The sequence below is a fragment of the Apostichopus japonicus genome, chromosome 5 (genome assembly GCF_037975245.1).
Source record: "Apostichopus japonicus isolate 1M-3 chromosome 5, ASM3797524v1, whole genome shotgun sequence".
Classification (NCBI taxonomy): Eukaryota; Metazoa; Echinodermata; class Holothuroidea; order Aspidochirotida; family Stichopodidae; genus Apostichopus; species Apostichopus japonicus.
In genome coordinates this window covers 16717238-16729782 of record NC_092565.1, presented here as the reverse complement: position 1 = coordinate 16729782, position 12545 = coordinate 16717238, and the positions used below count along the sequence as shown (strand labels likewise).

The 12545-nt window shown below is 34.8% G+C and overlaps 1 protein-coding gene across 1 annotated transcript; it reads right to left on the bottom strand.

The window, feature by feature from the left end:
• Positions 1 to 2608: 2608 nt before the first annotated feature.
• On the bottom strand, positions 2609 to 11589 carry LOC139967866 (transmembrane protein 45B-like). Its single transcript, XM_071972012.1, has 2 exons — positions 11102 to 11589; positions 2609 to 3478 (listed from the first exon to the last, which is right to left on the bottom strand). The coding sequence occupies exon 2, from the start codon at positions 3469 to 3471 to the stop codon at positions 2611 to 2613; it is 861 nt and encodes a 286-aa protein (XP_071828113.1). The 5' UTR covers positions 3472 to 3478; positions 11102 to 11589; the 3' UTR covers positions 2609 to 2610.
• Positions 11590 to 12545: the final 956 nt, after the last annotated feature.

Sequence of the window (12545 nt, the reverse complement as noted above, 5' to 3'; positions counted from 1 at the left end):
AGTAGCATATATATACAACAACCGGTCTGGAAGGGGTAACGGAAGGATTGTCATCCTCAAAACTTCCCTAACCTCGCACCCAATCCCCAACCCCCCCCCCTTTCACACACCAGTTTAGTCTGATTGTTCTTGTTATAGTTCAATTTCATTTCCTCCATTTAGACACAGACTCTCGATAATCCATACCTCCACCTACCCTGACATCTCACATCCCCCTCCCATTCCCAGGGAAAGTTTCATAGTGTTTTCACAATAACTGAAACAACAAGTTATAACTTCTTAAAGAAGGGCAAAGCTATGGACCACGATATACGCTTTCAGGATCGAGATGCATTCTTCCCCTAGGTAGTGTTTGCTCCGCATTTCTGGTTCATTTAATATCGGAGTGTTTTGGGCTTTTTTGTCATTTCACTTCGGGCATAAGCTTCCATGAGTCCCGTACGTGTGACATTATCACTGATATCCCAGGTTACAAAAATAATGACAAAAGACCCCATACAAATGAAAACACAATACAACATTGACCTCATTGGGAACTTGCTATTATGTTTTAATCGTCAACCAAACATCTTTATTTTTATATTCAGTTTTTACTCAACATTTGCGCGGTAGACGGAGCATTTCCAAATAAAACTGGAACAGTATATTATACGCCCACTATGCTATAGAGGATTACAATATAGTATACGCCCACTGTGCTACAGGGGACTACAGCATATTATACGCCCATTGTGCTATAGAGGGCTACAGTTTATTGTATGCGCACTGTGCTGCTGAGAGGTACAGCTTATTATTCACCAAGTGTGCTATCTTAGAGTGTTACAGTATATTATAAGCCAACCGTGCGGTAGAGAATACATTTTATTATGCGCCCACTGTGCTGCAGAGAGTGCAGTATATTATACGCCCACTGCTATAGAGGGCTACAGTATATTATACGTCCACTGTGCTATAGAGGCCGGGCTACAGTATGTAAAACGCCCACTGTACTATAGAGGATAACAATATATTATACGCCCACTGTGCTACAGTTGGGGTGCAGTATACGACATTCCCACTGTAAGATCATGAGCGTTATAATGAATCATATTGCAGTTCTGTAAACATCATTTTTTATATTGGATTGAGAGGTTAAATAACTCGACAATCAGACGCAGAAACATCGATCTTAGATAAATGGACATCCATCCATGAGTATTGTATGTCTTGACCATAGTATGGCTTGATCTATATACAACATAGTTCATTGCGGTGAAAACACCATATGAAGACAAATCAGTCCGTCGCCATCACCCCCTCCTCCCCCCTCCGACTTCCCCTCGGTCAAAACTTTAAGGTAAGGGCTACATTACCCAAATCACATATGCAATCTTCATGATTTTAGAAGAACAAAACTATCACCTAAATAATCCAATACCGAAATGTAAATAATAATAATAAATAATCAAATGTTTCGTCTGCATGTTTAAAGAAAAGATCAAAAGATTATGAAAAGTGAAGTAAATATTCCAAATAAACTTGCAAACAGTAACAAATCATATAGAGATCATATGGAGATCATATATATATATATATATATATATATATATATATATATATATATATATATATATATATATATATATATATATATATATATGATCTGTTCCTGTTTGCAAGTTTATTTGTTTAGGGTTAGGGTTAGTATATATATATATATATATATATATATATATATATATATATATATGATCTCTATATGATCTCTATATGATCTGTTCCTGTTTGCAAGTTTATTTGTTTATTTGTTTATATATATATATATATATATATATATATATATATATATATATATTTATATATATATATATATATATATGATCTCTATATGATCTGTTCCTGTTTGCAAGTTTATTTGTTTATATATATATATATATATATATATATATATATATATATATATATATATATATATATTTATATATATATATATATATATATATATGATCTCTATATGATCTGTTCCTGTTTGCAAGTTTATTTGTTTATATATATATATATATATATATATATATATATATATATATATATATATATATATATAAATATACATGTACAGATCATATATAGATATATATGTATTGTGTATATATATATATATATATAAAATTGAAAACACCACAGACTTTAACTTATACATCTATTTACCAAAATTGATACAAAAAGAACGACATGCTTCGAAAGTAGCGACTTTCATCATCAGGTTACAGACGCAAAATGAACAAGTAATAGCAGACAAATGTACACTAGCAATAACACACAAGGAAAAGTAGATTAACTCAACAAAGATAACACTGGACAGTCAAGCTGCTTATTGAGATTAGGTTTATCCCAATTGAAATGTAGACTTTCTTTGATCCTAAGCTGGAGTTTAGTGGGAGCGGAGTCGAGAATTTTGAATGAGTTGTTGCCAGATAGCCGCTTACAGTTGGGAAATTTAGCTAAGTGTTTGTAAATATATATATATATATATATATATATATATATATATATATATATATATATATATATATATATATATATATATATATATATATATATATATATATATATATATATGGATATGGTCGATTAAGTTTCGTCTTCCTCTGAGTCATCCTGTTTGCTGGATCCGTTGCTGATAAGAAGTTTGACTACGATCTCCTCCCCATTCATGTCCATCCGGTGGTACTTGACGGCCGCTCTCCCTGTCACCTTCAAGACGACACTGGTACTGCCGTATACCACCAGCAGGATGAACATGTCTGCTAAGAGATGCCACGTGAACAAAGTCGTTGTCATCATAATGTTATACATGCTCTCTTGGTCCCATTCTTTGCCACCTGGTGGCAGGTACAACACTAAACCAACCTGCCAGAACCAAGTTCCCTGCCATAGCGTAAATAGGACCCTCACCTGAAAGTATAATTTCTCCTTGGGTCTCAGGAATTCCAAGAAAGTTACGAATGCGCAAGCCCAACTCGCGATGACTATACAGTTATGTAGTTGAATATCCAGATGCTCCCGACCATGGGTGTGGTAAAAGAAGAGCAGACCTTCTATGAAATATGCCAGAGCTCCGAGCGGTTTTTCGTAGTATTTGACATCTGGCAACACAGTGCCCCCCACCACTTTGGTGGCTCCGTAGATGCCAAAGTACGTGTACATGGTGACGTGCTGCCATTCCTCAGCATTCTTGAATTCCCCGTCAGAACCAAACATTGTCCACTTAGGAGCAGGGTAATCCATTTCTCCCACCCATCCAATAGTAGCAAAGACAATAATTATGATGCCCTCCACTGGCAACCTGTGCAGCACTCGGAGTATCCGACCTTGGGGTTTGACCTTGCCATTGTCGAGAGCGATTTGATTGTAGGCATACTGGACCATCCACCAGAGAGATAAGACGATGAAGAAGGATCCTGCCTCAGCGTGACCAATAAATACACCCATGGTGAAGCTGATATGGTAGTCGAATAAAGCAGAAATACACAAAACGTTTTAATTTCATACTTTCATTTTAGAGTGTGAGGGGGGGGGGGGGGGGTTAATGCGATGTATCAGAACATGTTACTCAAGTTGTTCGTCTTGCTTGTTAAAATGTGTTTTTTTTTTTTTTTTATTATTATTATTATTATTGAAGGGGAAAAATCCACACTGCTAGTTGAAACCCCCATCTCAATATCATTTACCCCTAAGCCGAGATATGTTTGATTGAGTGTAACATAATCTTGACTGACTAAACCTTCAACTACTTCTGGAAGTTGGATCACAGTAGCAGGCCTATGACGGCATCTGGCAAATGTTCTACAGAAGCTTTACTTAGGCTATTATAAATCTTCTATTCGATTTATCCTTGATACCTGATACATTTGGAAGTTTGCTTAGCTGTACCAGGGAGTTGCTGTGGAACAACTCCCTGTTTGTACAAAGAATTACATCGAAATGTATATTATTGTAAAGATATTCCATTCCTCTGCAGATAAATGATCGAAAATGTTAAAAGAAAAACAAAGATATTTGTAACTAAGTGCCCTGATGACATAATCCATTTTGCTGCATTTACAAAATATCGCAAACATTGACAAATTCATGTCTTCGCGATACAACCTGCTATGAATGCAGTTTTTCACCGAAAGAATCAGACGGCAAATTTACGATAGCCACAAGACTATTCTTTTAAACCTTCTCGTTACAATTGATCTTTCTATTGAGCGCGGAATGTGCCAAATGTGTCCTGTAAAGCCCTTGCTTATTTCTTAAAGCAGCATTTTGCGTCCTTTTCTATGGGTTTTCTCAACCTCACTGATTCCACGATGCCATAACGACATACATAACTAGCTTATCTATTCAGATCTTACCTCAAATGGTGGCATAAAAGTCGAAAAATTTACAACTTTCAACTTTGTTTTTCCCGAAGATATTTTCCGTTTGGGATCCAAATAAACCTCGCCCATAATATGAATATTTAAAAGCTACGAACGTCATTGGCCAATACGTAATACAACACCATGCTTGATTTGTGTAGATTGTCTATGCCAGTTGTACCAGGGAGCTGTTATGAGTCCAGCTCGCTGGTTGTACCAAGTTACCAACTCGACGTTTTGAATCTACTTTTAGCAACGGTTCATAACTAAACCTGCATCTCTCATTGGTTGAATTCAAACTAGTGGGTTGGGGGAACTGTATGCGATTAATATTAAATGTCTAATTTGTCGGAGAACACTTTTCTCATTGTCTGCAAATGTCCTTAATTACTCGCCAATTAACTCTTTTGGCAGGGAAAAACTTGGCTAATATCTTAGTTTGCTGTTTTGTGATTGATATATGTAAAAAAACTCGATGGACTTGTCAAAAAGAGGAAAACGGCGACAAAACGCAAAATGCTGCTTTAAATGTGCTAGACATTTTGCAATGAAATTGCGTGCGGACGATGATATTTTTAAAGCTTTTCCGCCGACCGGTGATCTGAGTATGGGGATTTTTAAGCATTTTACCATTTCTGTTGATGACATAAAGCTATCTTCTATATCAAGGGTTGTGGAAATCTTATCTGATCTTAAAAATCTAACGAGTCTATTAGCTGGTTTTTGTAAGCCCAATTTGTTCCAATTTGGGCCCCGTCAAGAAATATATTTATTATTTTATTTTATTAAACTTTATTTTGAGAGGGTGACTCGTTTAGCCGAAGCTAATCTTCCACGAGGCCCTAGTAAAATACAAAAATAGATCAATATCAATTAAAATATATAAGTATAAAACTAAAAAATTGCAAATTAAAAAATGCTAAATGAAGTATGAAATTATAAAATTATGAATGAGTATAAACGAGTAAGATTCTTAAACTACGATCAAAATGAAATAAGAATATTATTAATATTACAATTATACAATGTGTATAAAATCAATAAAAACAAAATCACACAACTACTGATCTAAAACTTTCGAATAAAACGAAGAGAGCAATAAAACATGTCATTACTTGATAAAACGTTGAACTATTCTTTTAAAACTACTTAAGCTGTTTGCATTTTTTTATTTCACTTGGTAGTGCGTTCCATTGTTTTGCAGCAATGTGGGGGAATCTTTTCCTGTGGAATTCAGTTTTTCCCCCAGTTAGAAAGAGCTCAGATGATGTAGTTGAACGTAGGCCATATGTATGTACATCATGAGTATACTCAAACATTTCTTTCATGTAAGACGGGGCAAGTCCGTGGAGTGATTTATATACCATAACCAGCCTTTTCATATTAAGACGTTCATTGAAAGTATGCCATCCAAGTCTTTGAAAAAGGTCGCTGGACCTTTCATCATAAGTAGCATCTAGTATTATTCGGGCTGCACATTTTTGAAGCTTTTCTATTCGGTCAATATATCCCTGGTTGCATGAACCCCATGTGAGATTACAATAATCCATGAATGGCTGAATATAGCCATTATAGTATAACACACATGTAGGGATGTCGATAAATCGTTTAATTCTTCTTAAGAGTGCTATTCTACTACTTATGTTATTACAAACAAAATCAATTTGATCATTCCATGTAAGATTTGCATCAATCCTGACACCTAGAAGCTTCTCTGATGAAGTATTACTTAGCAGCTCGTTATTTATCATCACATTTAGATTGTTGGAATTTAGAGTAATTTGCTTATGCTTAGAACATATTAACATGCTTTTCGTTTTCTCAGTATTAATAACTATCTTATTTTGCTGACACCAATTGTATATATGTTTAGCATCTTCATTTAATTTAATAGACAGCTCATCAATACTCTTATCACTAACATGAAATGTAGTATCGTCTGCATACATATCCGCAAAACAATGTGCAAGACATAAATCTAAATCATTAATATAAAGTAAAAATAAGAGTGGCCCAAGAATTGAACCTTGTGGTACACCACTTGTAACGTACATTGGGGTTGATCTTTCCTCGTTTGAAAATACACTTTGTGTTCTGTTATACAGATATGTCTGAAACCATTTAATTGATGTATCTGAACATTGGTAAATTTTCATTTTTTCTAATAGGATACCATGATCTACTAGGTCGAATGCTTTTCTTAAATCTAGCATAATTGAGCCAATTAAATATCCTTCTTCAATATTTTTTATCCAACAATCTATCAAATTAAGCAAGGCCGTTTCACATGAATGTTTGGCTCTAAACCCAGACTGAGTCACCCTTAGCAAGCCGAAATTATCTACATATCTATATAATTCATGGTGAACATGTTTCTCTAAGATTTTTGACACTACTGGAAGTACCGCTATCGGTCTATAATTAGCTGGCTCTAAGGGGGACCCGCTTTTGTGAATCGGGATAACTTTAGCCGACTTCCATATCGATGGAAATACGTTTTCTCGAATACTAAGATTTAAGATACGGGTAAGACTTGGTGCAATATATCGTGCACTTTTCTTTAAAATGTAGGCACTTAATTCATCGGTACCAGTGGCTTTAGTAGTGTCAAGGTTTTTAAGATACTTAAAGACAAACTCATGTGTAACTTCCGGTATATTAAAACAAGCGTCTATTGGTAATTTAGTGGATACATATCGATTCAAGGATTCATGTCTTCTGTTTATAAGTTGTTTGTTGTCTTCATCATCATTTACATATTTGTTTGATACAGAAGTAAAAAATAAATTAAAGGCATCAGCAATTTCTTTTGCATCGGTTACACTCTTGCCATTTAGTTCAAGGAGTGTTGTTTCGCTTGAATTTGGGTAATTAAATGATGGTTGAGCATTTCTTAAAATCTGCCATGGTTCTTTTGTATTTCCACTGTTTTTGGAAATGGCACTTTTAAAATAATCCTGTTTAGATTGACGAATAAGGGATGTTGTTTTGTTTCTCCAAAACGATATAGCGTAGGTTCATTGGCTTTTGCATTGTCCCTATTTTTTATTGCAGATTTTATTTCTGTGTTCATCCAAGCAGGTTGATACTTTCTCTTAATCCTTTTCATTTTCTGAGGGGCGTGCTTGTTTACGATACTAATCAATGCATTTTCCCATATTTTAAGTGCCTTTTCTTGATTTAATTCAGAAATTATACTGTGCCAATTGAATGACCGCAGGTCTTGCGAAAATAATCCATCATCTATATTTTTCACTGCTCTATATGTAAATGAGGTGTGCTTTTTTTTCTTTGTTTGTTTCTCTTTATGGCACAGGGAAAAGTACACCGGAAAATGATCGCTCAATATGATATGTGGTACTTGAATATTTTTTACCATTTCACTATCAGTATATATATGGTCAATTAGAGAGCATGTGTTTTCGGTAACTCTGGTTGGTTCCTTTACCATTTGTTTCAAGTTAAAATGATTTACAGTGTGTTCCCATGTCTTATTATTACTTTCATTTAAGATGTTAAAATTAAAATCTCCTATGACAACAATATCTTGACATGTACCATATGGTATATTTAACTGTTATGAAAGGTGTTTATCCATTCAGCTCTAGCACTCGGGGGTCTATAGATTAAGCATAGAAACATATTCTTATTAAAGGGTAGCTTGATTTCTAACCAGATAACTTCCATGCTGTCAACTTCAAATTCTTTACGCCTAACAAATGGTGTGTCATTATTAATATAAATTAGAAGTCCCCCACCTTCTTTCCCAACTCTATCCCTTCGTACAGTTTTAAATCCTGGTATGGTTAATTCATAATCAAAATATTTCTCATTTAAAAATGATTCAGTAATAGCTAAAATATTTAAAACTTTATCATCATGAGTAATTAGGGTTCCCAACTGATCCATCTTTGGGTGAAGATGTTGGATGTTTATAAATCCAATTTTGAGTCCTGTATTTTGTCTTACCTTACAGTTTATAGAATATTGTACACTTGTTAGTTGGTGAGTATTGTTATCAGTTTCTTTTTCCTTATCGGCGTCTGGTATGCTTACGGCACTCTTTTCATGGCCATGATTCTATCGGTAGTAGCAATTGCGTTCTTTATGACCCAGACGGGAGCAAATCCGACATTGAAGTGGGCGGTCATAGCGGCAGTTTGTGACAACATGGTTAGATTCGCCGCAGTTGTAGCACCCACGGTTTGAATGATGGGTGTGGCGTTGATCGTAGGTTTGATGATGTGATTGACTCCTGTTGCTTGGTTCTGCATGTTGATGTGTAGGGTTGCTGTGGTATCTTGTGTGCCCGTTGTGGTTCTGGTTCCGTTCAATATGGTGTCCGTCTTTACGGTGATTCGAATAATCGTGTTCACGTTGGTGATGATGTTGTGATTCACGATGGTGTCCTGAAAAGTGTTCACGCTGTTGCTGACGTAATTGGCGGTGGTGTCCCGAGAGACGTTGGCGTTGCTGGTGATGTGATTCTTGGTGGTAGCGTGTGTATGGTACGTCCTGATCTTTATCGTGAATTCGAAGGCAAACTGGACCAATGGCGGTGTACTTTTGTCGTAGTTTTTTTGAACCCTTGCGACTAAGGTGGATACCATCATAGGCAAACAGGCTAGTATCCGTTTCACCATCGCCATATGTGATATTATCGATGTAACGACAGTCCAACTTTGTGGCTAAATCCTTTAAAGAATCGTTTAGATCCAGAATAGCATGGGCACACTCGTCTCACCGTGGACATGGACCAGATATATGGATTTTAGTATGTCCGCAGCTAACCTGAGTAGTTTGATTAAATCCTCAAAATCATTTAGGATTTCGCTTAGTTTGTCAGATTTTTTAACAACGTCATTAGTTTCCACATGGATGATTACGTGACTTACGGCTTGGAGGAGTTGTATTCGCTTTCATCTCATTTCTTATAGTTTCCGTTGAAGCCCCACTTGATGCACTTGACACTAACATTATTTCCATCGAAATCATCATCCGATAAATCTCGTATCATTGAGTCGCCAATGATTAATACTCCATTCTTAGATGGTTTGTATGATGCGGTCTGTGAGTAAGTGTTCTTTTCGTGACAGGGATCTTCAGCTTCTTGTGAATTTTGACCAGATGTGGTGGCCGAGTTATGTTCGGAGAGTTCTCTTACTTTCGCTTGTAGTGAGTTTATCTGTTTAAGTGCCTCTGTCAGTTGCTTTTGGGATTCAAGCAAATTACTTCAAAGTCTCAAGCAGGGTTGGCAGAACCATTTGGATTTAGCACTCTTAGTAGGTGTCTTGTCTAGACCTACACAACCTATGTGGTAATCAACACCACAGAAGTCACAGGATACGATTTTTGCTGCACCGCCATGTGGGCTGACACAGGATCCAGAACAATAGGTGATCAATAGTTCTTCTGGGTCAGTTTGTGTTGATCCGTGTGTCACGCACTGAGGTGTGGCGGTCGAATCCATATTGTTATTGACCGCTCTATAGCTAAATTGACGTTAGCCGAGCAAATATAGGCTAGGCCTGCTGTAAGTATAGGTAGTGCGAATATGCTAAGTTTACTGACTTTAGTTTATTTAACAGTTAACCAAATCATTCAAATGAATCCGGTTTCCGAAGTATAATGATGAGAAGACTAAAAGGATTGCACTCAAATATTGCAGAATACCGTTGTATAATTTAAAATTCAAAAAAAAAATCCATGAATAAAGAGAGCATAACATTTTCCTTGCTGCCATGCCAGGATCAATCACAATCCGCAGTCCTTATTCAACATTGCTATAAAACACATGGCCTTATCAAGTATTAACATATTCTAGTTGTTTTACTTATTGTATTAACGAAATCTTCTGGCTTAAAATGTGTCTTGAGTATGTGGTCTTTAAGGGATCTAAAATATTACTATTGTCGACGTCTTGGGCTTACCACAGATAATTTTTATTTTTTGTTCCTTTTTTTCTCTGACACTTTTCCTTTTTTTGTAGAATTGATGGTATATATATAGTAAATATATAGTAACTATAATTAACTTGACAAGTAAAGAAATATGTTGAAACTGGCTCTCGTCAAACGTTGTACCCTTTCTACTGGTCACGGAAAGATGCGTTTTGTAATATTGCTTAGGACGAGTATGGAACAATTTCCATTTCAGCATTAACTATAAGAGTAAGGATATTTCTAAGAAACTTATTATGTGTTTGGCTTTATCTGTAATTGCAATGTCAAGGAGGGCAGAAAGGAATTTGAAGAAAAGGAAAACATGCCGACTATGACGTTATAGTTCAAGTATATAAGAACAATTTTAATTTCGTTTTAGCTGTTCAAAATTGTGTTCTAATTATCCATGCACTAAATGACATATTAAGAACTAGAAAAGTATATAAAATAGTTATATAAAGAAGATAAAAAGTTCTTTATCAGAAATATATATATACATACATCTTCATTGCAAGTAAAATGTTTTGCCTGAGCACATTTTTTGAAATGTAGCACAAATGAAAGCATACAGGAAGTGAGATCAATGACGACTGAATAATGACACTAGTTAACATACAGGCTTGTATTTATGAGAGCAAATCCTTTTAGATATTCCGAATACTAACTGAAGAAAGCATATTTCTTCACTTATTCCCTACACCCCGATATACATATACATACATACATAAATACATAGATACATTAATTCAGTGATGACGTATATTTTAACTGTACCTGCAATATCAAATCGCCTGGAAAATGTCGAACTAGAAATGTTTCAACATCAGCGTCTTTACCAGAAAGGTTGAATGAAAAAGTGCAACTTTCGGTGGAGGTATACTTCAGTAAAACTGCAAACTTGTCACCTTAAAAGTGTAACTACTAATAAAGGCGAATTTACAAAACCATTTGTTTTCGAATATCATATTCCACTGATTTATCTTGTTTGTCTACTACTATTCGGCTTAAAAGTGCTCAAGCAATTCTGTCTCTGGTCGCGTCCTTTCAAATTATATACTACTGTAGTAACTGTTTTGTGGTACCCAAATGAAGTGATCCAGCGTCTGGGGCCACCAATACCACCCAAGCCGAACTTAGGTGTGAACTTATATTTGTTCTTAACGTGTAGCATATTATGCATTTATATGCCAGGGTGTTATAGCACACTAACAGGTGTTATGTTTTGGGAGCATGCGAAAGCTATATGTTAAAGATACAATACAGGAAATCGTAGTGGTATAATATATATATACATATATATTTATATATATATATATATATATATATATATATATATATATTATATATATATATATATATATATATATATATATATATATATATATATATATATATATATATATATATATATATACATATACATATATTTTTTTATATGTTATTTATCTTTTTATATAATATAAAAAAAAAAATTTTTTTTTTTTTTTTTTAAATATTTTTTTAACACAGGCCGCAATAAAATGTGCCTCTAGCATAACACGTGTTATCATGTTATAACACAGATGCATATAAATGCGCAATATATTCAAGTCGAAAACGCTATTATAAGCAACTGTACAATTCGGTTCGGGTGCCAATACATATGTATAAAGCTTTTGACACAAAAGATTGAGAATGCATATCACTAACGCTGCAATAAATTGGATCGAGCAAAAATAACGATATCATTTGTTCTATATACGACATCTTGCTTGGGAAACTCCCATGAGGGTTACATTTTGAAATCGTTGTTGGAGATGATCACGTTACTTATTGTCTACATATATACTGATATATTTACAAAAATCTTTACAGTGTTTTGCCTTTTCATGATTTTGTTTTATTGATTTATAAATGATAAATTTGGGGGTTTCCCCTTAGCACTATTTTTCAATTCATTATATATAATGCAGTTGATGGGGCGATACCGATGCAGTATAGCTAACGCATTGCTTTTATATCGACTCCTACTGCAAGCTGTTATAAGACAATTGACCTAACCTGCAGAATTATCCCCGGATAATTCCTCTGACGTCATAACAAGCATGATTTGTCGATATATTGGAATCCCTTCACTTCAACTATTTCCATCTCTCTTTTCATCTTTTTCTCGTATTTTAAATTAAGTAATTCAACTTTGACATTACAATCTTTAAGTTCTCATGTAAGTTGTACAAAT

Bases quoted from the DNA above. Each gene is read 5' to 3' on its own strand.
- LOC139967866 (XM_071972012.1), bottom strand. From the start codon at position 3,471: ATGGGTGTATTTATTGGTCACGCTGAGGCAGGATCCTTCTTCATCGTC.